Here is a 25,982-nt window from a genome sequence, read left to right on the forward strand (position 1 = left end):
TTAGGACATGATGTAGACCTCCAGCAAACTGGCCACTGCATGCATTCGGTAGAAGATCCCAAAGGGCAGGCAAATGTCCACGATGGCCGGCCACATGGAATCACCATAGAAGTTCAGTTCTGTGTCATTGTCAAACTGTGGCCGGGCACCAAACGCTGGCATGATCCAGAGCTGTTTGAAGAAATGGGAAAATAACACTGCAGTGAGAAAGGTGTGTGGTACAGCAAGCACCTGACCTGTTCAAACTCCTTGGATGAAGCAAGCCTGGGTAGGGCTGAGCTGGCAGCAGCTTGGTCTCCCCAGGCTTGGTTGTGTGCATCTTGCTCAGAAGCCCACCCAGCACGTGTATCTGGTTGCATGGGGGTTGTCAGCTTATTCTCTGTGAGCTTATGTGTAAAATCAGTTTGAGGACATGATGTGACTGACTAGCTGGGGATTTGCAAGTTCTCTTGAGACATAGCATGTGCTTGGCTGCTTTGGAAGTGCAGCTGTAATCCTACGTTTCTTTTGCAGGAAACTGCGGTCCCCTGGCTGCTTATGAAAGTGGGAACCCCAACTGAAGTTACCAGTGACCAGTTTCTCCTCACAGCAACTTGGATCAGTGTTTGGGCTCCTAGGCCATGGGTTTTGAGAAGAGATATGCTGCCATTTTTCAAGAAAACCCAGATTTCACCCCAGGTATTTGCCACTTTACATCTGTTCTTTGGGGGTGTAAAGGGAAGTTTTAATGTAGTTTATTTCTTTTAGTAATCTATTCTACATATCAGCTAATACCCAATAAAAATACTGAAACTGATTCTTCTCTTGTACCCACTGATTTTATTGTCTGGTATTGTGCTAATAAGTGACAGGTCTATTGGCATAGCCCAAAATGTCTTAACTCCAGGGCAGTTGCTCTTGCTTTTAAGTGACAAGGAAATCCCAGCTCTCTGCACATACAAATGTAAGTAAATGTGCTTTCTGTATAGCAGAGGCACAGAAAGGACTGTTTCTGCATGGGCCACATCCTTTCCTTCATAGACACTTCTCCCTTGTGCTTGCTTCCCTCTCCCCCACTGTAACAAACTCTTCTCTCTGCATGTACTCACTATGATATTGCTCAGCAGGAGGAACATGGAGATCTCCCTTAAGAACTTCCTCCTCCAGTTCATCTTCTTGGGGGCGGTGAGGGACCGCACGAGGTCAGAAGGATGGATGGCCTCAGTGCCAGAGGCAGCACTAGGGGCCAAGGCGCTGCCACTGTCGGGCATACGGAGGGACACTGCGTTGATGTTGACAAAGGTGAGTCCATAGAGATCCTTCTGGTGAGAATCGTGTTTGTGGTCTTCCTTGGGGGGTTGCCGATGAAGGCCTTCAATAATGAAGATGTTCTGGAAGGTGTGCTGAGCAATCATTAGGAGGGCGTAGGTGAGGTTGAGTGCACTGATAGCGTCCCTTGGTGTGCTGGCTACAATGGCCACAATGGAGTAGTAAGAAATAGCATACTGCCCCAAGGCTGCACCCATCAGCAGGGCCACGTCCAGGGTCCTGGTTGGATTCTTGTGCCGATCCATGTCTCTCTTGTCAAACCGGTAGATGACAGAGCCACCAATGCAGACCAGAGACATCAGGCCCAGACAGACAATGTTGAAGATGTAGTACATGGTGAGTGCTTGGCTCTTCTTGCTGTATTCAGTGCTGGAATTTACCTGCACCTCATAAAGAATAAGGACTCCCAAACCACTCACCAGAATGATGAGGCCCAACACGATGCCTACAAAGAAGGTCCTTCGGAAGAGCCTGAACTTCAGGCGGTGAATGTGGTGGGAGTGGTGGTCTATGAAGCGTCCAACATTCTTCCACATGACATAGACCATGGCAGAGGCAAAGAGACTATACTCAATGTTAAAGGGGTACAGCCAAAAGTAGCCGTTCTTGAAGACCTGGCAGATTTGGCTGTTGCAGTTGCATTCTTCGGCTGAGCTACTCCTCATTCCCGCTGAAACAAGATAAAAACATACAGATGCAGTGGTGTTAAAACAAGGAGCCAGCACTCGTTAGCAGCACTGAAGAACTGGATACTTGGGGCCAGTGCAAAACAAGACCAAGGACAGAAGACTATGTGACCACTTTGAAAACAAGGACACTTCAACCTCAGCTTTTTGATGCTCGTGTTCTTTCTGAAGAAGTTAGGTGGCAGGTTAAATCTCTCTTTTTCCTTCCCTTCTTCATTCCCATCCCAATTGTCCAGGGCTTTCCACCTTTCAGATTTCTCTGGATACAGCTTAAGAAATGAACTTTAAGACCTGGCTTTTAATACAGCAGCTCTGTTAAAGGAACCTTCAGCTCTCAATAGGCCTTCTGAAAAGGGATAAAACCTGACTTGCAGAACAATTTCTACCTCATGGGCTCCCTCTGTGGACGAGATGGCTTCACAAAAGGGCAGATTACCTTTCAGGATCCATCTGAAGATTTCCTCTGTCATGTTCTTCTTCAACTTTGAATGTGCTTTGTGAACAGACTCATCTGTCACTGCTGACATCCACACCGCTAAGTTTGTAGTCAGTGTTAGCATCAAGCCACACCTACAGAAGAAGAAGGTTCATGAAATTAAAGCAATGGCTCTAGGCCATGTTTCTCCTATCCATGTTATAGATGTGCAAGTGCTCAGAGGGACTGTGGGAGCTGCCCGAAGTGGTACAAGGGCTCTAGTGGTCAAGGCTAGAAATCCTGACCTTTGCTTTGCTGCTCTCACTCTCTTTCTATTTTTTGTTCATAATCATGAGAATTAGCAAGACCTGATTTCTCTTGTTGGTTTTGGAAGAGCTTCTCAATAGTGAAGGGTTTAATAGGTCTGGATTGGTCTCCAGTAGGATCCAGTCTTGCAAAAGTGGACAAGATCTTGTTTTAGCCTGAGGCTTGCCCACTGCATCGTTGCCTTCCCCAGGGGAGCAAAAGTCAGCTATGAATCATTTTATTTAACGCTAATTATTAATTTAATACTAATCTGCTTTGAGCAATGCTTGTATTCTTGAATTGAATACCAACCCTGCTAGATCCATGGGTCATGAACCTCAACCACTTGAGCTAGGATCTAAGGCTAGCTGGAGACTAAGCAGGTTTAGTTTTGGCCAGCATTAAGCAAGATTGCTTGTTGCATCTTAACTGTGTGAGAGAGTGCTGCAGGTTTGCAGTGGCCCAGGTCTTCTGGGCCAGTGGGATGCAGAGTGGCGTTGCTCACCTGGTAACGTTCAGGTGTACGTGGACGCAGTCTTTGGCAGAGATCCACAGGAAGTACGTCTGACAGGGGCAAAAAGAAAGAAGTTATTTCCAACAAAACAAGAAAGCAAATCACATCTTTCTGAAGCAGGGATCTCCCTGCTCAGCAGAGAGCAAGTTGGAGCCTCTTTTGCTTGGGTCCATCTGGGCCTAGCCTACCAGCCCATAATCCTGGCCATTTGCTGGATGTGGTCTGTTCTTTTTTTGTTCCTCCTGCCCTGTCCCACTGCCATTGCTCTGCCCATGGTCAGCCCCTGTTCCTGTCTAAATTGTCCCTATCTGACCTCTTCCATTCTAGGTATTGTCCCAGAGCAGGAGGTCCTCTGTGTAGGACTTCAAACTTCAAGACAGTCCTCCTGTCCTTCTCCCTCTGTTCTTCATGGGAGAGGAGACCTGGCTGGATAGGAGCTGCTTAGAGTTTGTGTCAAGCCATCCTGACATAAGCCAGAATGTCCCAGGAAGGGAACAAGTTTAAATCAATGCTTTAAAGTGAGTTGCCACAGCTGGAAGTTGTGGTTGGAGGATGATGTGAGCTGGGCAGGGGCTGAGTTAAGACACTTGCATTTGCTGTTGGTGGAGCTGAACTATGTCCACAAGATCAGAGCTGCTTCTGCTGGTGGCTCTGTCTCTCTACCCATCCCCGAGACAGAGTACAACCATCTCACCTGGATGACCACGAATACTGCTTGCACAATGGGGTAGATTATTTTGATTGCAGACAGGCAGCTGTAGAAACTTGAGTAATATCCTATTTTGAACACATCCATGACAAGACTGAAAATGGCAAATAGGATCAGGCCTCCTGTTGAGGAAACAAAATATCTGTGGTTGGACAGATGTATGCATATGTGGGCTAGTCCAGATAGATGAGAGGAAGAAGAGGAACTACTGTCATGGAGAGGCTTTGCTTCTACCTCTGTTTTTCCTCTCCCAGCACCCAAGTTATCTTGACACCAACAGAAGTGTACAATAATTTTGGCTGGAAGGGATTTTCAGTCAACCCTGTAGTCTGACTCACAGCTCTTGCAAAAGCAATGGCAAGGCTGGTGTAAAGTACCAGAAGCCCTTGCAGACAAAGGGAGACCTGGCAGTGAAGCCAGTGGAGGGAGTAGGAGCTAACCTACTCCCTCCACTAAATAGGAGCAGGGCATGGTGCCAGGCCCTGGCAAGAGGGGAGGAGACTGTGCCCCAGATGACTGCTGTTTCCCTTGAAAGAACTGATGCCCCCATGAACTGTCCACCTGCATCTCACCCCCAGCCCTACCCCCCCGAGAGCTCCTACCTCTCAGCCAGATGGGCCCAGCGTGGGAGTCTTTGCAGAGGATGGCATCTGGGCAGCGGGAGGTGCCAACGAGGTAGAAGATGATCCATATGATGACTATCAGCATCATGACAGTCAGCAGGAAGAAGACATCATAGTCATGCACAGCAATCTTCTCAAAAGCCCCGCTGCTCACCAGTGTGCAGGCCAGCAGGGCTAAGTGCACAGCCAGCAGGATGGAGAACATGCGGCCGCCCTTTTTCCACACTTCCTTGGAGGCAGGAGTGGAGGGGGGCTGATGAGGCTGGTGACTGAAAGATGCTATCTGGCTCGAAGCCAGGCTGGCTTTGTCATCCTTGTGTCCACAGCCCATGCTGGAGTTGGGGCGTCTGATCTCACTGTCCTTCCGCACGGGCTCTTCGGTCATGATTCAGCTAATGCTTTAGCTGAGGGTTAATGCTGTTGGGAGGAGAGCCCCATGAATGGGAGGCGTCACTTCATTTTGAATAGTCCAGGGCTGGACGAAAGCAGAGCATGTGATGAGGAGGAGAGGACGTATCAGAGGAACAGGGAAGGCTGAGACAGGGAGCGCAAGAAGAGGGATGAGCTCATTTTCAACCTTTCTCTTCCTGGTTCCCTGAAGGCTGAGTTCTTGCTTAAGATGCTTTTGCATGGGGGGGGATCCCAGGTCAGTTTAACAAAGCATGCCTAATTTGTCACAGAGCGTTTAGGTGTTTATTGATGCAAGATACTGGAAAAGCACCAGGAAAGCACTTACAGGATCAAATATCCTGGGGCAAATGGCCAATGTGGTTTGATTTCTAAATGTCAACCACTAAACATTCTGAAGAAAATGTCATACTTCCTGGCTGAGGAACAGGCCACTGAAAGGTAAGAAAGCCCTGGGAGTCTTTGAAGCATCACATCATGGTTTAAACCAGTTCCTGTAAGAAGGATGCAAGCTGTGTCTGCTGTTACTCCCACTAAAGCCTCTTGCCTGTGCCAAGCCGGGGACTTATTGATTCTCAAGAAAAAGTATGAAACAAGGCAAAGTAACCATTCAAACAAAGCCATTCCACCAACCTGTTTTGGTGCCTGGTATCCAAATCTCTGCTCTTGGCAGGCTGAGAAGTTTCCCCGTTGCTGCAGCTTGGTCAGCCAAAGCATTTATACCTGTTGGGATGTCTCTGTGATTTATACCATGTCTGGAGCCGACAGCAGTGCTTCGTGGGCTTCTCAGAGAAACTCATGTGATCCATTTTGTGCAATAGCTGATTTTGGGGAAATAGGAGAGAGATGAGGAGATAAGGGTTATTTACCCGGGGAGGGTGTGAGGTGACAGCACTGCTAAGCATGGCAGAGACCGCTCGGTTGCAGGGTCATGGTCACCACAGATAGAGCAAAGCCACCCTGCCAAACCCATCTTCCCTACCTGCGTGGGATCTCTTCCCTTGAGAGAAGGTGGTTTAGGTGATGAACTTATCTTTGCTGATGATTTTGGGCTTGGCTTTCTGCTTAACTGAGCACAATAAATATTGTGCCTCACCCTGTACTATTTCCATCCATAAATATGCTCTATGCCTGGAATGCTTTTGAGGAAAAGGAAGAAATTTGCTTTTGTATCTATTCAGTGCCAAGGGTAGCTCAATCTTTTTCTACCCATGGTGGCAACAATGAGGAAGGTTTAGCGTTACAGCAGGGCAGGATTTGGGGACTGGCGTCCATGATCCCCTTTGTTGACGCACCCTTTGCCTTTTCCGGGTGGGATCACCTTTCTCTGGCCCTCAGGAGCTTGACTTCTCTCCTTTCAAGGAGAAGGAAGTCACATTGCAAACCACAGCGCAGATGGGATTCAAGCACTTGCCAGGTGAGGGGAGAGTTTTTGCTCAAGATCTCTTTTACCCCAGCTCTTACATTTTGGTGGTAGAGACAGGGCAGTTCTGAGTGGATGGGGACAAGTTTTATTCCTTCATGAGGACGCCTCTTTTGGAGACGTCCCTGCTGCTTGCCTCCTCCGGGGCAAGCACAGAGATGGGCTCTTTGCTGTGCATTTTCTCAGTCCCATTCCTGCCTGCTCACCACCCTGCTTCTTGCAGCACTACAGGCACAGCATCAAACCGAACTGCGCGGGATGGTGAAGGAGAGCGCTCAGGATCTACTGTACAGCCCAGGGAGACCTTCATGCATCTTTCCCGTGCTGCCACCAGCCGGCTGCTACAAGTAGTGGCTCTGCCTTGATCCTTAGGGGTTCCTCTCTGGGGTGAGCGGTTGATCTTTTCTGTCTGTAGCCTTTCCCAGGGGAAGCGCAGACACACATTTCCCACCCCCCCCACCCCGCCCCGTGCCATGAATCTGAGCTGATAATGGTGATGGCTTGCAGAGGCCAGAGGTTCAGAGTCCTCCTGGACTAAATGCACTGATTTATCCTCCCTCTTTTGTCCTTAACAACCAGAACAGGGGAAAGAGCGTTTACTGCCTTGGGCAATGCTCCCTGTCCCCCCCTGGGAGCCACCATACAGCGTAATGAGCTTAATTAGTAATAATACAAGAATCATTAAATAACCTCAGTAATGAATTGCAGACATTACTATGCTGCTTTTCACGTGGAAGGATTACAGTGGCAAATACCTCGATGTCTACTACATCCCATGAGGACTCGCCCGAGGAGTCTGAGCTGGTGAGTGTGAATCTGCCGATGTGAGCAAACCTTGCGAGGAGCAGACCCTCTCTGGTGCACTTACAGGTGTCCCCGGGCAGCCGGGACCGTGACTTCATGTTGGTCACCCAGGGGTTAATCACTGCAGCTTGTGTGGGTGCACCAGGGACTGCTTTAGGGTCACCCTGCTGTCTTGGGGATTTTTTTTTGCTTACAAAAATAAGCTGTATTTCTCTCTGGTTTTCCTCCTTTCTGCTCATTACCTTCTAACCCTCTCTGCTGCTGTTTTTCAGTCTTTCTCCAGTTTTGCACTTTTTTCCCTGTTCTCACCCATCTTCTGGTTCTGCCTTCACCCTCTTCAATCCCCGTGTGCTGGCCCAGGGCCATGGTGGCAGATGTTCAGGGTCCAGCCCTGGAGACTTCCATCCCCGGAGCCAGGACATGGTAGGCAAAATGTACAAGGACAAGAAGGAAATTCCTCTGTGACAGCGTGTCCTAGGGGGTACGATTCACCGTTGGGCGCAATGTGCTGTAAAACCTGAGTACTTTGGTCATCATCCAGGCTTGGCTCTGTCTCTTCTTGACAGCAGAGGGTGCCCGGGGCACGGGAATCCTGCACTGGAGGCATTGCCTGGGGCCGTCCAGCTCCCTGCAAGGCTCACCCCAGCCAGAAATTCTGTGTCAGCATAAAAGGCACGGTGGAGGCCAGACACTGCCCCTTGAGCACCTCATAGTACTGAGCTACAGACGGGAGTGGGTTTGGTTTGGGGTTTTTTTTTTTGGTCTCCAAAGAGGGAGAGGGAGTGAGAAAAGGAATTTTTCCAGCCCGTATGAGTTACTTAGGTTGACGTGGATTCCTGTTGTGCAGTTTGTTGTGCAGGTCCCTGAAAAATAGAGTCCTGTGGGTACAGGCAGGGTAGTTGGGGGGCAGGGATGGTGACTGGGTCTGTTGTTGTCTTCCTAGGGACATATATATATATATATATATATATATAGTGATATATATATCTCCCTCTATATATGTATACATGTATGTACGTGTACATGTATGTATACATGTGTGTACATGTATATATACATATGTATATCTATATATGCACATATACACACATGTATATATCTATATCTTCTTCTTTTTTTTTTTTTTTTTAACCAGGAAAAACGGATCTGTGAACACCCCCGGTGTTGCTTTGAAACCAGAGGCAGTCACAAAGCTGCTCTCGGCCATCTCTGCATGGAGCAGGAGCACCCCACCAGGCCCCACCTGCTGCCCTGCTCTGACAGGGCTGCGAGTGGAGGCAGTGGGGGGCTCATGCCCCATCAGCCCGTGCTTCCTCCTGTGGCTGCTGCTGCCCCTCACTCGAGATGGGGTAGCTACAGCGAGGGGCATGCAGGAGTATGGGGCAGGATACAGCCCATGAGCCTTTCTGGCAGGCTGCTCTGCTTAGGGGACACATAGACCTGGCGAGTTGTCCCTGCACGACCCTGTGAGCCTGACACAGTGATGCTGCTTAACTGGAGCTTTTAATGTGCGGTGGAGTGGTGCGTGAACGGTTTGTCATGAGGAGCCGTCAGGGCCGGAGGATGCTTAGGACCCAGGGGAAGCGCTGGAGAGCCTGGCTGGCTGGGCTTGGAGGAGCTCCTGCCTCCCCGGCCAGGACTTCTCAGGTGTCCTGGTACGGCGGCGCTGAGCCAGGCGAGCTGGGCCCTCCTGGCAGCTCCCCCTTCCCCACGTCCATGCCCATCCTCTGAGCCCCCCCTGGGCACCCATGAGCTCACCCAGGGACTGCTCTGCACCATGAATGACCAGTACCACCGAGCAGCCCGGGACGGCTACCTGGACCTCCTGAAGGAAGCCACCAAGAAGGACTTGAACTCGCCGGACGAGGATGGCATGACCCCGACCCTATGGGCCGCCTACCACGGCAACCTGGACGCCCTGCGCCTCATTGTCAGCAGAGGGTGAGCGTGGGCGAATGCACGGTGCTGGTCCTGGGGGACAGAGTAGCTGGGACCCCGTCTCTCCCCCCTCCCTGCTTGCAGGTCAGTGTGGGTGCATGTGCCCCACAAAACTATGGCTTCTGTCCATAACACCCCTGTTCCTGTACTCCCTTCTGTTGTTTTTCTCTCTTTGTGGTGCTTTTGAGTCTAATCCAACACTCCTGACAACTGCTCTGCTTTTTCCCAGCTCCTCTGAGCCTATAACCACTCCTGCCCCAAACCCTGCCTGCAGCTCCCCAGGCGGGGCTGAGTCCCCCCTGCAAGTGCTTTGAGTCCCGTGTCAGGTCCTGTAAAGACAGGCAGAGCTGAAGTGCAAAGCCCCTTGTGTTGCTGCCATGAAAAAAAAGCCTTTTTAAATGAGGGAGCAGAGGGAATAACTGCTCCTTCTGTCCCAAGAAATGCTCACAGAGAGATGTATGCAGTGCCAGCTGGAAGTAGGTGGCACTTGTCTGTTTTACCCAAAGCGAGGTCTCAGTTTGTGACCCCTGGGCAGCCTGTCATGCACCTGCAGCCCAGAGTATTCAGAAACAGGTTCCCCAAGAGCAGATTTCTTTAAGCTCAGTCTCCCCCACGGGAGCTGCTTGATGCTGATGTGTGTCTCAGTACCTCACCCCGGACTGCCAAATCTGAGGGTCTCAGGCTCTGTAAGCGTGGATGTGGTGGAGAGAAGGGAGTGGAACCGAGGGGACTTGTCAGACTGGGGGGGTTTACATTTTGGTGTTGGGGGAACCGCACAAGAAGGTCTGTGCTAAGGCAAGATCAGCCATCCCTAGTTCTTTCTTGAGCAGCACTGGCTCTCCTGTTTGTACCAACCTCCCAAGGGAGAACGTGCCAATGGTTCCTTCTGCTTTGGTAGCTTTTCTGAGCTAAAGGCATCTAAAGGCATCCAAGGTGGGGTGGCCTCTGCCTTGTCTTGAGAGGTTGGTGGCAGTGCTGCTTTTGATTTGTTTCTTTCTAATATTGAGGAATAGTGCTGAGGCCAGCAGCCTGGATGTACATCATGCCTTGTTGAAATGGCTTTGCTTCTCCATGTTGGGTCAGGGCTAGGTGGGGCCATCAGCTCCCAAGCAGGGATTTGCTGTGCCCAGCCTGGGCTGCATTTGCAGCTCTTGCACCTGATCAGCTGCATCTCGACTGTGCCTGTTCCTGGGCTCTCACATCTCCTGATACTCTGGTCTGCTTGTACAAAACCTTCAGCTGGCTCCCCTGGCCCTGGCCAGCTGTACTTACAGACAGATCTCCCACACACGTTGCTGTCCTTCCATTGTAAAGCATTTAATTTTCAGATCCTGAGGTCAGAAAGGCTGTGTACAGAGTCACTCTGAGAAGTCCTTGAGTGCCTGATGCAATAGGAGTGCGGTCAGGAGATGATTTCAGAGTCCAGAGGGGAGAGGGCAAGATACTGCTCTGAGTGGTGCATCCTGAGATGCTCCTGGGCTGAGAACCCCATGATGATTCCCTGGGTGGGGGCTGTGTGACTGACTGTGTACCTCCCAGGAGGGACTGTGCCCAGCAGAAACCTGCTCTGAGCTCCTGCTGGGAGAGGAATCGCCACCCAGAGCCAAAGAGACAAGGGCAGGAGCTCTGGGGACCCCAGAGCTAGAAATGGTTCCAAAGACTATTTGATGGCCAAGAAGTCAGTCTGAAAGGCCCACACCATGGATGAATGCCTTTCCAGAAAGCACAAAGGCTTTACATCTCTTTATATCATTATATCTCCTTATATTGCCTGCCTCGATCACAGGACACCCTGCAGCACCACTGCCTGCCCTACCAACCTACACATCCAAGCCAGCAGTTTCTGCCTCCCCACAAAACCCAAGGACTGCTTAGCCATGGAGGGGCCCCTTTTATAAATTCACATCAGATTAAAAGGTCCTTGTGGGCTCAATCATGTCCGAGTGCAGCTTGGCTGCTGTTTAATTAACAGCCTAATATACATTTGTTCCTGACAGGGAAAATAGCCTGGCAAAAGCCCAGTGCCCTTTACGTGATGGATGGTGGAGCAAAGTGTATGTCTGTGGGGCTGCAGGATGCGTTTTCATCCATGCATTCATCTCCATGTGTCAGATCCTTGCCCAGGACCAGGCAGAGATCCGTGAAGCCTCCTTGTGCTGCTGCTCAGCTTGGTGCAGAGGCAGACACCCTCTGCTCCCTGGAGCCGGCTTTGGGTCTGCAAGAGGCAGGAAAGCCCCAGCCTGGGGATGGGGGTGCCAGAGAGGGACAATCATGCAGGACCCAGGAGAGCCCGTGGGCAAACTTTCTGCTAATACTTAGGACAATGTGCAACGGTATTTAAGTCTTGTTCAGAGTTGAAACTTAACTCTGTGTTGGATATGTTGCTATTACACCTGCGGTATAACAATTGTGAGGCAAGAGGAAGGGCCCCTGAGTATCCTAAAATGTCAGGGTATTTCTCTCTGGCTTCTGCTGTCAAAATATTCCTCCTTCAGCACGCAGAGCCCTGCGAGAGAGGACAGTGTGGGTTCGCAGCATGGGGTAGTGCCTGGGGGAGCGGAGGCTTTGGGGCTGGGCTGGCTCCGTGCAGGGATGGGCTGGGAGGCAGTGTCAGGGTCTGAAGGGGCTGGTCAGCTTCCAACTGCATTTCAGGGGGATGCCAAGGCACAGAGGGTGATGGGAGAGTCTTGGGGCAGCAAGAAACACCGAATTCTCCTTGCTGGTGCTGGGCAGTGATACTGGTACCCAGACAAGTTCAGAGATTAAGTGCTGGGGCCAGGCTGTTACGAAATGTCCTGGTGAGGCTGGCCAGAGGCTAACCCTGAGAGAGCAGAGCTGTGGGAGAGGGGCTGCTGGGGGCAAAAATCACGACTGATTGTCGTGCCCCGCTTCAGGCCAAGCTAATGGACACTCAGGATTATCTAGGCTCTGGCATCAGTGAAGGAGCCTCATTCATATGCCTGTATGTTCAGCAGATTGTGGTGTAGGGCTGAAATGGGGAGGGGGAAAGAAAGTATAATAAATCTGTTGGTGGATCCTTGAGGAAAGTTCATCATCTCAACCCACACAGAAGAGGTAAGGAAGCAGACATTGCTCTGTCTGTAACAGCTAGTGATGTGTCTGTGCTTCTGTGCCACCTTTGCATGGGGATGGAGAGAGAGTCTGAGTCGAAGGGATCAGCAGTGGCTCGTCCTTCTGGTTTGCAACACAAAAAGCCTTTTTATTCCTCCTGACTGGACTCCAGTGAGGGAAGCAAACTCAATTAACATGATGGCTGGGAAAAGGCAGGCTAACTGGCATTTAGTATTGCAGCTTTTCAGAGGCAGTAATTCTTCAGCGTGGTTTGTTATGAACTGCTGTGGCAGTGGTGGGCATCAGTCCAGCTCCAGTTAACCATAGGTCTGGGAGCCTTGTCTGGAAATAGCCAGGATTTTCTTGCCTTGGAGTGGACGACAGGAGAGGTGAGGATGTGTCTTTCTGCTAGACAGGTCTGCAGTCAGCTTTGTCACCTGGTGTTTCTTTGCAGAGATGTGCCTCAGTTTCCCTTCTTACAAAAAATGGGGATCACAGATGCTTTGGGTGTTAATGACAGAGGGGTGCGAGTGGCTCAGCAGTGGGTTAGAGGGGATGAGATGTCTCCTGACATCAGCCCGGCCACTCGAGGGAGTCACGTCACCTTGGCTGGGTCAGGGTTGCAGTGGAGGTTGCAGCAAGGCACGTGAAGGTGATGTGCATCCTCTGCACGCCACAGGGCTGGCGGCCACGTGGGTGCTGGGAGCAGCGTGGCCGTGTTGGTGGGGATCTTTCCCGGGGTGGTGACCTGCTGGGAAGGTGAAGGAGCAGGGTGGAGCACTGTCAAAGCTTTGTCGCTTCCGGCGCCTGAGCTGGCTGCTGGAAGTCAGTGTGAGATCTGGGCATGGTGGAGTGCTGAGCGGGAGACGTGCCCCTAGGCACTGCCACAGCACGGCCAGCCTTAATGATCGCCAGTAACGCTAACTGCTAGCCCAGCTTTTGCTGCTACGAGAGGCAGAGAGCCCTGAGATGAACCTCACCTACAGCATCTGTGCTGGATTTTTGGGCATCTGAACTCAGAGAAAAGCTGAATCCTTGACCTACCACCACCTGGATAAAGCTTGGGATACAGGACCCAAGGCTCTACTCTGGGTCCAAACCCTCATCTTTTCTGCTCATTTCTAGGCTTTGCTAGGGTCCTTTCCCTGACTGGCTACGCTGAAGCTGGTGGGCTTTTTTCCCTCGAGCCATAAATGTTTTTTTTTTCCTTTTCCTATATCCAAAAATGTTTTATGGGAGCCAGAGACACTCTGCATACGGTTGGCTCCTGGTCTGAGGGCCTGATCCTTCACGCACACCCATGAACCAGGGGGTGAGCCAGCCCATTGCTATCAGAGGAACTTCACACGTGCAGCCAGGGAAGGACTTATGTAAGTGCCGCTGGATTCCCCGACTAATTGGGATCCTATGGGAGAAGTGGAGGGGAAAAACCAGCAGGAAGGGAGTGAGTGTGCCAGTCATGGTGCAAATGCAGTGACTCAGGAGATGCACACGTCCACCTAAGGGGCTCAATTAACAGCGTTTTTAATAATGATTATTACAGGAGTTGACTCAGCACTCAAAAACGCTTTGAAGTTGAGATGTGCTGCACTTCACACCTGTTATTAAAATACGTTCCCACTTAGTGGACCCTGCAGTCAGCATCTCCTCGTGTGCAGCGCCCTGGAGGTGAAGTTTTGCTGGGACAGACACCTGCCAGAGGGAGGGCCTCATGTTTATTATCTGTGCCAGATCAAACACCTCTACTTTGCAAGTCGCTGTTCTTTCCTTCTGATGCATTTTTAGCGCCTGCGGCAGACATTTATAGGGCAAAGGGACCTGGAGATCTAATTTTGCTCTAATACTCTTGTTTCTAGACAGTGGCAATGTCGGAGGAAAGCTGGTTTTGATGCTCTTTCCCCTCACTCACTCTCTGAGGTAGTAAAAAGTACGAGGAAAGTAGACCTTTAAATATGAATCCACTGAGACCTCCCTGGCTTCGCTCTTTGCCACCTCAACCAGACAGACAGGAGAATGGGCTCTGGGAGGTACTTTATGGCTCGAGCATCCATACTCTTGGCTTGGGGAGCAAGATCATTTCTAGTGAGTCCTCTGCTAAGTCACTGTCCACATTTTGAGTCCATATATGTGTTGGGACCCTCATGGTGCCCTGTCTCATCTGCCTGCACGTCAGGCACACATGTGCCCATTCAGAGCACATGTAAACAAACGAACAACCCTCCACGCGCTGGAGTCCCACCGACAGCACCAGCAGTTCCAGTTTCACTGGCTCTTTAATCCAGCTCCATCAATAATTTACTGCTCTCTTGCAATTCATCAAATATTTATCCTCCCCATGAATTTCCCAGCCTGGACATGTCACTATGAGTGTAGAGGCGAGGGCTGGGGAGATACCGCTCCTGGAAACTCCGCATTGCCGCAGTACTGGCAGCTTCCTCCTCTCCTTCTACTGGCTTCACACCTCCTCAACCCTGTGATCTCATGCCCTTCTCCCTAGCACCCATCTTTGAGGCCTCTCTCTGCTTCTATGAGAGATGTCAAAGGTTCTGGATACAGAAGTCCTGCAGGGTTTGTGGGTCTCTTTGGCCCTTACACAGTTTTGAACCTTTTGACTAACTTGCTGAATTTGCCAGCTGGCTCAAAGTTGTACTTATGAAGTTTCTAAAATTTTATGAAAATACGTGCATATGGAGCTACTGCTGATGCTCCCACAAGGGGAAAGCTGAGCACACCTCATAGCAGGTGTCAGGAAATACAGCCAGAAAGCTCACACTCTGTGTCTAAATAATCTCCAGCTTAACCTCTGGACACTGTTTTTATTGCTTCTGTCTTTTGCAGAATCATTTCCCTTCAGTATTACATAGCTGAGATGTTGGCAAAGCCTGAGGATTGCAAACAAGTCATGACACCAGCTGGGTTGCTCTGCTTTGGCCCCGCTGTTCCCTGGACATCGGTGTCCGGAGCGGGCAGCGACGGGCCTGCCTGCAGTATGGGAGGGGGAATGTGCTGGACGAGGCTGTTACTGGGTCTTGTGCATGGGTGCTAGTGGTGCAGATGCAAAGCAGCAGGGGAAAGAAGTCCCTCAGCTTCCGTGATCTCCGTGCTCTTTCTCTGAGGTAGTTTTCAGACTCCTTCAAGTGAGACGAGCCGTAGCACAGAGCATGTGGGGTTTGGGAGAGGGTTCTGGGCTTGCTGCTCCCAGCTCAACACAGGTCCTAAAGCAGCACGGAGTAAAGTAACACAGGCTGAGGGTCTCAAGTGTGCATTTGCCTTCCAGACTCCTGGTGTCACTGGGGCTGAGATCTTCGTGGTGGAGGGGCAGTGCTCGGTTCCTCTAGAGCTCAGTGAAAGGGTGGTGTGGAAATGGGAAGGAGCCAGGGCCCTGCTGCCCACGGGGAGTTGCTCCTGAGGGTGGTGGAGCTGCACAGCCTTAATAAAAGGCTTTGCCTTATCCATGTGCACAAAGGGAGAGCGTCTTGTTGACAGATACTGCTGCTGGCTGCATATCATTAGCGCACGCGCTCAGGCGAAGGCTGGTGCCAGCAGGGGTGTGAACTATCTCCTGTTTCAGCAGATCACAAATACAGAGCAGCGTCAGGACAGACTTCCCTTGAATCCTAAGTTTGTGTCTGTTCTCTCACAGGAGGCAGGAGATGTGGGCAAGCAGTTATGCCCCATCAGCAGCTTGCTGGGGCAGGGGCCAGCACGGTGTGAGAAGAGATGCTAATGGCATTAGTCGAGCGTCCAGCTCTTGAGGAGTGCAGAAACCTAATCTCCACTTTCTCTGAAACTGGATTCTCAGGATGTGCTAATACCAATGTGCTTCAAGACATGCAGTCGAGACCAAGTACTACATAGTACAGCAAAAAACCCCACAAAACCCCAACCCCAAGGCCAATGCTAGCAACTTTGCTCTTATTCTCTACTGGCAACGTGCCCTTTTGTGCCCCAGATTTCCCCAGTCACCAGTGAATGGGAGGGTAGGAAGGTGTAACAGCTGGTGGGTTCCAGAACCATTGCTGAGGATGGCTGTTTCATGGTGGTGCTACCATCATGGTGGGACCCCTTGGTGTCCCACACAGGATGTGCTGTATAGAGAGGGATTTTGGGATGTCTCTCTGCAGAATCTGAATAAAGTCAAGATTTGAAGATAGAATCTGACTAGAATTTAATGAGATGTTTGAGATTTGGAATTTTATAACAAGCACAAGGTCTGACTTGGAATCAGCCCCGTATCTCAGTTCTGGACTATTCAGAATTTGGTTTGCCTCCCTCCAAAAGCTGATTTGGTGCAGGAACATATGTCTCCTGAGAGCTAAATTCAAGTCATGGGAACTACCACAGACTTGCATGTCAGGCATGTGATTCCATGTCAGCGGTGCACCCTTCCAGAAGACCTCTTAAAATTAAGCTGCGGGGGCCAGAGCTGTGTAGCTTCATATTTTGAGGAGGCAACAGTTCGTGGAGCTGATTTTGCCCTGCACAGCTGGGAATATCTGAGAAGAGTCTGTCAGCCATGCCTGCATGCTAACTGGTTGATTTTCTTACTGTCTAGGGGCGATCCAGACAAATGTGACATCTGGGGGAACACCCCTCTCCACCTGGCAGCAGCCAACGGCCACCTGAACTGCCTTTCCTTCCTCATCTCTTTTGGGGCCAACATCTGGTGCCTGGACAATGACTACCACACCCCGCTGGACATGGCAGCCATGAAGGGGCACATGGAGTGTGTGCGATACCTGGACTCTATTGCTGCCAAGCAGAGCAGCCTTAACCCCAAGCTGGTGAGCAAACTGAAGGACAAGGCCTTTCGGGACGCAGAGCGGAGGATTAAGGACTGTGTGAAGCTGCAGAAGAAGCACCATGAAAGGATGGAGAAGCGGTACAGAAAGGAGATGTCGGATAACTCGGATACCATGAGCTTCTCCAGCTATTCGAGTAGCACCTTAAGCAAGAAGTTCCAACACATGTCTATGGTGACTTCCCTGCCATACTCACAAGCCACCATCCATGGCACAGCCAAGGGAAAGACGAAAATACAAAAGAAGCTAGAGAAGAAGAAGCAGGTGGATGGGACGTTCAAGATCTACGAGGATGGGAGGAAAAGTGTGCGGTCTCTGTCTGGTCTGCAGCTGGGGAATGATGTCATGTTTGTGAAGCAGGGCACATATGCCAGCCCCAAGGAGTGGACTCGGCGTAATATCAGAGACATGTTCCTCACAGATGAAGACACTGTCTCCCGTGCCATAAGTGACCCGGGTTTGCACATGGACTCAGCCCACTCGGAAGTCAGCACCGACTCTGGCCACGACTCTTTGTTCAACCGCCCCGGGCTGGGCACCATGGTGTTCCGGCGCAACTACGTCAGCAGCGGGCTTTTTGGGATCGGCCGGGAGGACGCTGGTGGGATGGGTGAAGACAGCGCAGACGGGATGGGTGTCAAACTGCGGAGCCGCCTGCAGCGCTCGCCAAGTCTCAACGATAGCATTGGCAGTGCCAACAGCCTGCAGGAGAGGAACGCGGAGGAGCTACCCTGGGATGAGGTGGAGCTGGGCTTAGATGATGATGATGAACCAGACACCAGCCCCTTGGAGACTTTTCTGGCTTCCCTGCACATGTTTGAGTTTATCTCCATCTTGAAGAAGGAAAAGATTGACTTGGAGGCCCTCATGCTATGTTCAGACAATGACCTGAAGAGCATCAATATTCCATTGGGCCCCAGGAAAAAGATTGTGGATGCCATCCAGAGGAGACGACAGACTCTGGAGAAGCCAGATGTCATTGTAGACACTGAACTGTAAGTAGGAGATGGGGCCTCCGAGCAATTAAACCCTTCAGCAGGTGGAGATGTGGATAATGTAAGATCTTGTTTTCAATCCACTTGGAAGAGTAGGAGTCCAGGTAACTTCAGTCTTCTGTGTGTGGGCAAATTCCTGCTCGTGTGGAAACGATGAGAGTTCGGAGAGGTGGCAATAGTGTTAGTTCATTACTCAACAGCTCTGATGTGGCTGGGCAGGACATGAAGCCCTTGTTTTGTTTCATAACCTATATGAATGCAAACTGCTCTGTGGTCTGATTCTTCTGAGTCCCTGTAGCTGAGATTTTCAACCACGCTCAGGCTTGTCTTGACTCTTCACCTTCTGAAGGCGTTAAGAAATAAACCACAATTCCTGGTGGGAGCAGGCTGACGGCAGTGCCCAGTGGCATTGGGAATCCTTCCCCAAATGCTTGAGATCTTACTCAGACCTTTGGAGATTGCATATCTGGGTTGGAGTTGTTGCCATTTTATGGTGTTTCCAGGGTTTGGTTGGTTTGGTTCAAAGGATCATGTGACTGCTGTAGAGGTGAAGGGAAGGCACTAGTGTGGGTCTCCCCACTGTCACGTCCACTGACACCCCAATCCACTGTGTTGTTTGTGCTTCCCAGCCTCTGAATATCTGTGTGCTTCTTGCTGCTTTTTCAGGCTTTCAGTACAGTTGTCTTGGATCCTGAAGGTACTGACAGATTTTTCTCTTTCCCTTTGCAGATAGCAGCAGCATCATTTTATTTTATTTTATTTTATTTTTTTTAATGATCAAGAAACAAACCCAGTTCTAAGTTGCCAGAAAACACAAGCCAGAGACTCCGTTCCTGGGGCAGCTGAAAGCTACAGCCATCCCCACCAGTCCCTCTGGGCTGCCCTCCTGTTCCCTCGCTCCGCTCCCTGTCTGCGCGATGCTCCCAGGCGGTACCTGGTGTGGAGGGACGACTGCTGAGGTCGGACTAGGCAGCTCCAACCTGCCAACCTCGAAGGGATGATGGTTGCCTGCTCGCTGGAGGAAGAGGTGTGCTGCACAGCTGGCTAGGACACTGTGCTGTCAGAGGCTGAGAGACCACACGAAGCCATGAATGGAAGGTGATGCATGATGGTATTTTCAAAGGGACCCAGAATAAATCGTTACAATCCATTCTTGCTTCAGCAAGTGGTTGATTTGTGGTTTGAGCTGGTGGAGCAGAAGGATGGGGAGTCCTGGCCTTGCTCCTTGTTCTCGGTTGTGTTGTTTGCTGCTGTGTTTTCAGAAGGGAGTTTTGGTTACTGTTGCTTGGGGCTGTTCAGCTTGAGACATGCCAGCCCTGACTTTAGCCCGCAGGTGCTCAGCGTGTCTGTGAGTCCAGTCTGTGCTGTCTTGAGGGCAACAATCTGAAATGAATACGGTGGTTTGAACATGTCGATAGTTGCCTTCCAGTGGTCTAATGGCTGTCCCATGGAGGCAAGGTTTCTGTCCCATCTCTCCAGGGCACTTGAGCTGCATCAGCAGTTTGTGTGCGAAGGACCCTGACTTTTGCCTCCATGAGCTTTTCAGGGCTGCAGCCCAGACCCTCTTCCAAGTATTCCTGGTGCATCAATGCTCAAAACACAGCTCTGAACTGTAGCGTTAGGTGTTCTGCACAGAGCCATCACATCTTTTGCTGACCATTGCACTCTTTTTTCAGCTCCCAGCTCCACTGCACTATTTTACCTACACGGATGGTTCCTGGGTGGCAGGAGGGTTTCTGGGGTGCAGCAGCAGGATGGGCACCTGGGCAGTGACATATCCTAATGGGAGAGAGTCAACAGCCCCTTGCCATGGGGTGCTGGCAATGCGCCTCTTCAGACTGTGATGCAAACTACCAGATCAGAGAAATGCCGCACGTTGTTACTGGTACTGCTTATCGAGCCTTATCTCAAGGATGCACATGATGAGGAATGACCTGAGCACAGTGACTCCTGGCAGTGCTCACCCTGGCTCTGGCTGGGATCTGGACTATGCTCGCCCTTCGGGGCTGGGGAGGTTGTGCATTTGCTGTTTGGAGGATGGGGATTTTTTTGGTGAGAAGCTTTGCTGCTCCCTCCCTGTGTGTCCCCTGGGGGGAGTGTGTGTGTGTGTAGGAGAGGAAAAAACCTCTTTGCAAGCAAGAAATACACTTTGCAAGGTGGCTCTCTGTCCTACTGCCCCCCAAGTGGCTGAAGCCCCACCAGGAGAGCTGTGGGGTCCCAGCCTTGTGCCACTGCACACAGAGATGCTCTGGCATCAGCTAAACACCACTGCTGTGCTGAAGGTCCAAGATCTTTCTTTATGGATACAAACTGAGAAGTTTTTCTACATGATATTTTAGAGCTAAAAGTGCTTTTATATTTGAAATTACAAGTTCTGCATAACTCTTGGCTTGATTTCTAGGCAAAAGGGTGAGCGATCAGATGTGCTGAGTCAGTGAGTCCTTTGTGAAGGCTGCATGGTGCCAGGGCCCCAGCACTGTTTGCTTTGGTCCCTCTCCAAGGGCCAGGGCTGCTATCCCTGCAGGGAGAGCAGTGGCTTGGCGTGCTAATGTCACAGCTCCCTCTGCCGGGACTGGATCTGGGAGAGCAGGATGGGACCCACTGGGGCTGTGAGGCAGCAGGGATGCGGGCCAGCAGAAGGATGGCCACCAAGTCCTGCTGCGAGCGGGACCTGTAACCTAAGGCCAACGTTCAGGTGAGGTTACAGTGGCTAAATTCACCCCCTTCCTCATGCATGTGTGTGACTTCACCCAAGCCCTCTGCCCTGGCTCTGGATAACCAGCAGAGTGCCAGCTGCCTGCCACAAACCAGCTCCAATTCCCCGAGCAATGAATCATGCCTTTGGGTTTGTGCTGGACACAGGAGGGGAAAATTTTCCCCTGGCTCACATCACTGCCACTCTGGTGCAGTGGGGACCAGTTTATCCCAGTGGATGACAGGGAGAAGTGGATCTATTGCCTTGGCACCTGCTGGAGCCTTTCACAGGCCGGGTACTGGGATGCAGCAGGTATTTGAGGGCTGCCAGGCAGTTGGGGTTTGCACACTCTCTAACTTTGCCTTTTTGCTGAGGAGCACCCAAGCAGTTGCTGATGTTGGGCTGATGCTGACAGAGATCCCTTCTCCCAGCTTGTCTTTCCTTCAGAGAGCCAGTGGTTTGGGGATGTGACGGTACCCAAGTGCCATGGGACACATCCCCACACAGCTAAGACCGAGCCCAGAAATGCCACTCAGGATTGATGAGCCTCAAGACCAACATGATCACCTCCACAGCCGCAGGGAGAGACCAGAACAGCACCAATGCAGCGTGGCAGAGCCCAAGAAACGGGCTCAGGCCCACAGCTGCCCCAGGTGGGGTGAGAAGGACGGTCTGTGGGCATGGGGGTGGCTGTCGGAGGCACTGACAGCCCCAGAGCAAGCACCTGCTCTCTGGGCTTGTTACTTGGCTTTGGGTTTAGTCTGCAGTTTCCAAACACGTTGTCTCCCAAGAAGCATAGGGATGCAGCCCTTGCAGGACAGGGTGTTTGAAACCCTCAGCCCAGGAGACATCTCCTAGTTTCCAACTCTCCCCCAGCTGGCTGGGTTCCTGCATCCCACCAGGCTCGTGATGGAACCAGGCTCCTCTTGCCCTGGGTGCGGGGAGGGGATGTGGCTGTCCCCAGGTCCTCACAGACAGGCCCCGTTGTTGCTCTGCCCATCAGCAGCCCAGCCTTTGCGGGGGAACCTCGCTGGTGCTAATCGTATCTGCTCCACAGCTGAGAACAACAAACTCCTTTCGGGGAGGGCGCTTGTGAAAGCAGGGTGGAGGCCAGGGCTGGCACACCCTGGAGAACACCCTTAAATACCCTCCCAAACAGAAACCAAGCCAGGCAGCAGGTTTCCCCGAGCCGGTGCTGCCAGTGAGCAAACACCAGCCTTCGTACCTGCCCGCGGCGCCTGGGCAGTCGGACACAGCACAGGTCCTGCAGGAGCTGTGGCAGTGGGTGGCAGCATCTCCCAGTGGGGAACCTGTGAGCCTGGGGATGATTGTCCCTCAATGCCCCAAGCCATGAACGCCAAACCACCCTGCGCCCATGTTAAATTGGGCTTCCCAGCAAAACCAGTCCCCTGGCTTTAGCTTAGACATGTATTTTCCAGTCCCCAGTGGTGCAGGAGGTGGTGTGTGGGGAGCAGAGTGAGGCCAAGGGGCCGTGACAGTGGCATAGACACCCCATCCTTGAACCAGACAGCCCCAGCTCCTCGACTGAAGGAGCATTGCTCACAAAAGTGATGCCGATTCAAGACCTGGGCCTTATCCCCATGCAGCTGCTACAAGGGGATGTGGTGGCACTTGCTGTCACTCAGGTGCTTTTGTCTCCCCATCCTTAGGAGCTGGCTGGGCTCCCAGACTGTGGTCTGGAGGAGGGAGAAGGCAGGGGAGGTTTTTGGGGGTGACGGAGGGTGTGCAGTGGTAGTACCGTGGCTGGCCTGGGGTGGACATGGCTGTGTCCCCTAGGCTGCCAGCAGAACTGGGGTCACCATGCCACATGGGGCTGGCATGGGAACTGAGAAGGGACATTGCCAGTGGGACACCAGGTGGGTTCTACAGGTACAGAGGACCACGGGGAGGCAACTCTGTCAGGCAGGAGCACCTACTCCTCAGCCCTGCCTGATGCTCCTCTCCTCCCTCCTGACCCGGAGCCAGTGATGGCCATGGTGCCCACACCAGAGGGTGACACTGGGGTCCAGGACCTGCCAGGCCAGCGCAGACCATTGCACACCACTTGCTTAAGTATTTCCTGCCCATCCCGCCGGGGATTCACTTCCTGGCCGAGCAGCTGAGTAACGTGCGGTGGCAGGAATGGAGGCGAGCGGGAAGGGGCTCCATGCAGAGCACCCGCGGCACACCCCGGCTTTGCCATGAGCTTGCACCGTGACCCCCCACTGCTCCCCCAGCAGCCGAGTGCAGGGCTGGATGTGGCGTTGTTATGGCCTGGGTTGGATGCAGCATCTCGCAGGGGCTTTGCAACAGCTTTTGGGACCCTCCATGGCTGTTCCCAAAACCAAACCACCCTGAAAGGCACAACATGGACACGGCTCAATGTGTCCACCTGAGAGAGCTGCTGAGCAGGCCAGGAAAGCAGAAGAAATGGAATGTAATTTTCTTTTAATGCTGGCTTTAGGTATTAACAGGATGAATTATTTCCTACATTTGCTTCATGCAATTCATAATTGTTTGCAAAATATCAGGCGATGCCGTGGATTCTGCCACCGAGGGTCTCAGGGCCGAAGTGAGCTCCCCAGCACCCAGTCCCAGCACCCATCACCCCGGCTTGCTCCCAGCTGGGGTGACTGAAGGAGCACCTGCAGATGGCACTGAGCATCCCTGGGGGGCATCTGGGGTAGAGCAAGGTGTGGGTGTCACCGGTGCCCCAGGCCCATCTGCCTTTGGTGGCCTCCCTGCGGTGCCTGGTGCGGGTAGGCTGTTTACTTGAGGTGCAGGGTAGGGAGATGCTCCCTCCTGCATGCTAAGCTAAAATCCTTGACTGCCGCTGAATGAGCATCAGGAGCAGGGCAGCACCTCCCACGGGGCTCAGTTCAGGGCCAGAGCGCAGGTTTGCTCTGTAATTGTGGGGTTGTGGCTGCAATAACCTTTTCCAGCCTCAGCAGAGGTATGGAGCTGTTCCTGCAGAAGCATGCAAGGAATTGCCCCTGCTGCGAGGCCCCCCCAGAGTCCCTCAGTGCTCAGGCTGGGTGGGTTGGGGGCTAAGGGGGAGCTATGGCATTGTGTGGAGCCAGAAAAGGCAGACGTCTTCTCCTGGGCTCCTTCCACAACAGCACAGAGAGAGGGAGGGTTTTAAGGTCCCATAGCTGGGGACTATGAGTTGGGGTGAAGATGTGGCTGCGGCCAGGTACGTGGCATTGGTCTGGATTCATCCTGCTGAGCACTGAGGGTGCTGCTGAGGATAAGTGTGCTGCAAGTACAGGCACCACCTGATCTTTGTCCTCAGCTGCTGGACATCCCTGATCCTTCTTGACACCCAGGCTCCTGGCCAGCTCTGGCACAGCATGGTCCTGCTGTGGGGATGCCAAAGCTGTGGGGAACTGTGGTTTAGGAGGACTTGACTCTAACCCCAGTGATGAGCTGACTCCGTGCCACTCCACACTGACGAGGTGAGGGCACCAAGCAGCCCTGTGCAGCCCCCAGCAACAGGGCATCCCCTGTGTGAACCAGAGTGCCACCAGCAGGGGGGCACGTGGGTCCCAGAGGTGACAGCAGGTGGGAAAGGGGTGGGAAACCCTATGGACAATTCCGACAGCGGCTCCGTGGCAGCGCTGCTAGCTGAGACCATGCGGTCGGCTGGGCTGAACACTGGCACTGCAGGATTGGTGCCCTGGAGGGCCTGTACATCCTGCCCCAGATACTTCGGTGGGAGGAAGGTGGGTGGGGAAGGTGCTGGGGGGCTGTGTGACCCCCAGTGGCGTGGGGTCAGCCAGCGCCCATGGGCGCATGTGTCATTGTGCTGCTGCCCCCGCAGCACCGCCTGCCCTGCGGCACTGGGGACCCCCACTTGTGGCCGAGCCCCGTGATGCCAGCCTGGGCCCCGGGGCAGCTCCAAGAACAGGCAGTGATCCTGGTTTTCTTCACTACCTCTCACCTCCCACTTTTTCAGAGGGACAGGAACAACATTCCCACTGCTCACGGTCCCTGATCTTTGTCTGAGTATTAACCTTCCAGGATATACTTTGACAACAATTATATTTTCCTGCTGCAGGACACCGAGCTCCAACTCAACAGCACTCTTCAAAGACAGCAGAACCACCCAACCCTGAAGGTCCTGGTGGGACCAGGAGCCACTGTCACCGGAGGAGATGCCCAGGCGAAGGCTGAACCACCCAACTCCCCATGGGACAGCACTGGGAGGAGCAAGCGCAGGGCTGCAAGGGGTGGTTGAGCACAGAAACCACCTAAACCCAGGCACTAAGTCCTATGCAAGCATTTAAGCCCTGGTGGGGATGGATTTCTTTGGGGTTCACTTCCCATCTCTGGGAAGGTGCAGCCTGCTGATCCCTGGGTGGAAGTTGCAGCAGGGCACTGCTGGCAGCGGGCTGAGCACAATGCTGCCCTCACCCAAGGATGGGCTCTGCCCCCATGGGAGGTGCCAGGGATGGATCTGGCTGCTGCAACATCCCTTTGTTCCCGACCCATTACCTCACTGCTAGGAAGCGGCAGAGCTTGGCTGGCGCAGCCATGTCATGGCAAAACCTGGCTCTGGCAGTGGGGACCCTCACCCACAGGTGCCCCACTGGGACACTGCCCCCAGGCTCACTGGCTGTGTTTTGGAAATGTGCCCGTGGATGGGATGGCTGACCTCCACATTTCCCCATTCCTGGTGTGTGGTGCCACCAGCCAAGGGCAGTGCAGAGGAACACGCAGCAGCTCCAGCAAGACGGCGAAAGGCCTGAATGGAGCAGCGGGAAGATCCTGGCACCTGGCCTGGATGCTGCCTTTTACCTCAGCTCTGATAAACCCCCTGGCCCTTCTCCACAGCCACAAACAACTCGTGAGCCTGGCACCAGCTGCTTGGCTCATGTGCCAGCACCTGCGGGCCACAGCACCAAGGTCAGCTGGGGCTGCAGCCCCCAAACACCTCTGGGTCCCCGGCACAGCAGAGGTTCCGCAGGAACACCCACTATTTCAGCCACCCCAGCCCCGCTGGTGTCTCGGAGCAGGGGGCTCCCACGAGGCCAGGGAAGGCTGAGCAGCACAGCTGCCCACCTGGAGAGGGATGGGGAGATGCACAGAGTGGCCATAACCCCATCTGAGCTGCTACCTCCAGAGCTGAGAGCCCAGCTCGGCCCCGCTCAATAACCGAGCTAACGAGAGCCGCTGTCAACAAGTCTGCAGCTCCCCAGCCCGCACGGGGAAGGACGCCTGCTCGAGGAACCCAGGAGGAGAAACCTGTTTCACTGACCTTGCTCCATCACCACCTTCCTGGCTG

The 25,982-nt window shown here is 52.6% G+C and overlaps 2 protein-coding genes across 3 annotated transcripts; one reads left to right on the forward strand and one right to left on the reverse strand.

The window, feature by feature from the left end:
• Nucleotides 1-25,971, reverse strand: OTOP2 (otopetrin 2). Its single transcript, XM_074922166.1, has 8 exons — nucleotides 25,956-25,971; nucleotides 5,603-5,790; nucleotides 4,541-4,978; nucleotides 3,924-4,060; nucleotides 3,221-3,279; nucleotides 2,431-2,564; nucleotides 1,089-1,978; nucleotides 1-171 (listed from the first exon to the last, which is right to left on the reverse strand). Exons 3-8 carry the CDS (start codon nucleotides 4,944-4,946, stop codon nucleotides 1-3), a joined length of 1,797 nt encoding a protein of 598 aa, XP_074778267.1. The 5' UTR covers nucleotides 4,947-4,978; nucleotides 5,603-5,790; nucleotides 25,956-25,971.
• Nucleotides 8,808-19,126, forward strand: USH1G (USH1 protein network component sans). 2 transcript variants are annotated; one of them, XM_074922048.1, is made up of 3 exons: nucleotides 8,808-9,137; nucleotides 16,762-18,003; nucleotides 18,733-19,126. In XM_074922048.1, exons 1-3 carry the CDS (start codon nucleotides 8,974-8,976, stop codon nucleotides 18,734-18,736), a joined length of 1,410 nt encoding a protein of 469 aa, XP_074778149.1. In that variant the 5' UTR covers nucleotides 8,808-8,973; the 3' UTR covers nucleotides 18,737-19,126. The 2 variants fall into 2 exon arrangements, with proteins under 2 accessions (XP_074778149.1, XP_074778150.1); XM_074922049.1 differs by lacking the exon at nucleotides 18,733-19,126 and having other exon boundaries at nucleotides 16,762-18,007.
• Nucleotides 25,972-25,982: the final 11 nt, after the last annotated feature.

The sequence above is a fragment of the Athene noctua genome, chromosome 18 (genome assembly GCF_965140245.1).
Source record: "Athene noctua chromosome 18, bAthNoc1.hap1.1, whole genome shotgun sequence".
Classification (NCBI taxonomy): Eukaryota; Metazoa; Chordata; class Aves; order Strigiformes; family Strigidae; genus Athene; species Athene noctua.

Excerpts from the sequence above, each read along its gene's own strand:
- USH1G (XM_074922048.1), top strand. The coding sequence starts at position 8,974 with ATGAATGACCAGTACCACCGAGCAGCCCGGGACGGCTACCTGGACCTC. Across the intron at positions 9,138-16,761 it reads CGCCTCATTGTCAGCAGAGG|GGGCGATCCAGACAAATGTG; the intron begins GTGAGCGTGGGC and ends CTTACTGTCTAG.
- OTOP2 (XM_074922166.1), bottom strand. The coding sequence starts at position 4,946 with ATGACCGAAGAGCCCGTGCGGAAGGACAGTGAGATCAGACGCCCCAAC. Across the intron at positions 4,061-4,540 it reads TGGGCCCATCTGGCTGAGAG|GAGGCCTGATCCTATTTGCC; the intron begins GTAGGAGCTCTC and ends TTTCCTCAACAG. Across the intron at positions 172-1,088 it reads TCCTGCTGAGCAATATCATA|CTCTGGATCATGCCAGCGTT; the intron begins GTGAGTACATGC and ends TTCTTCAAACAG.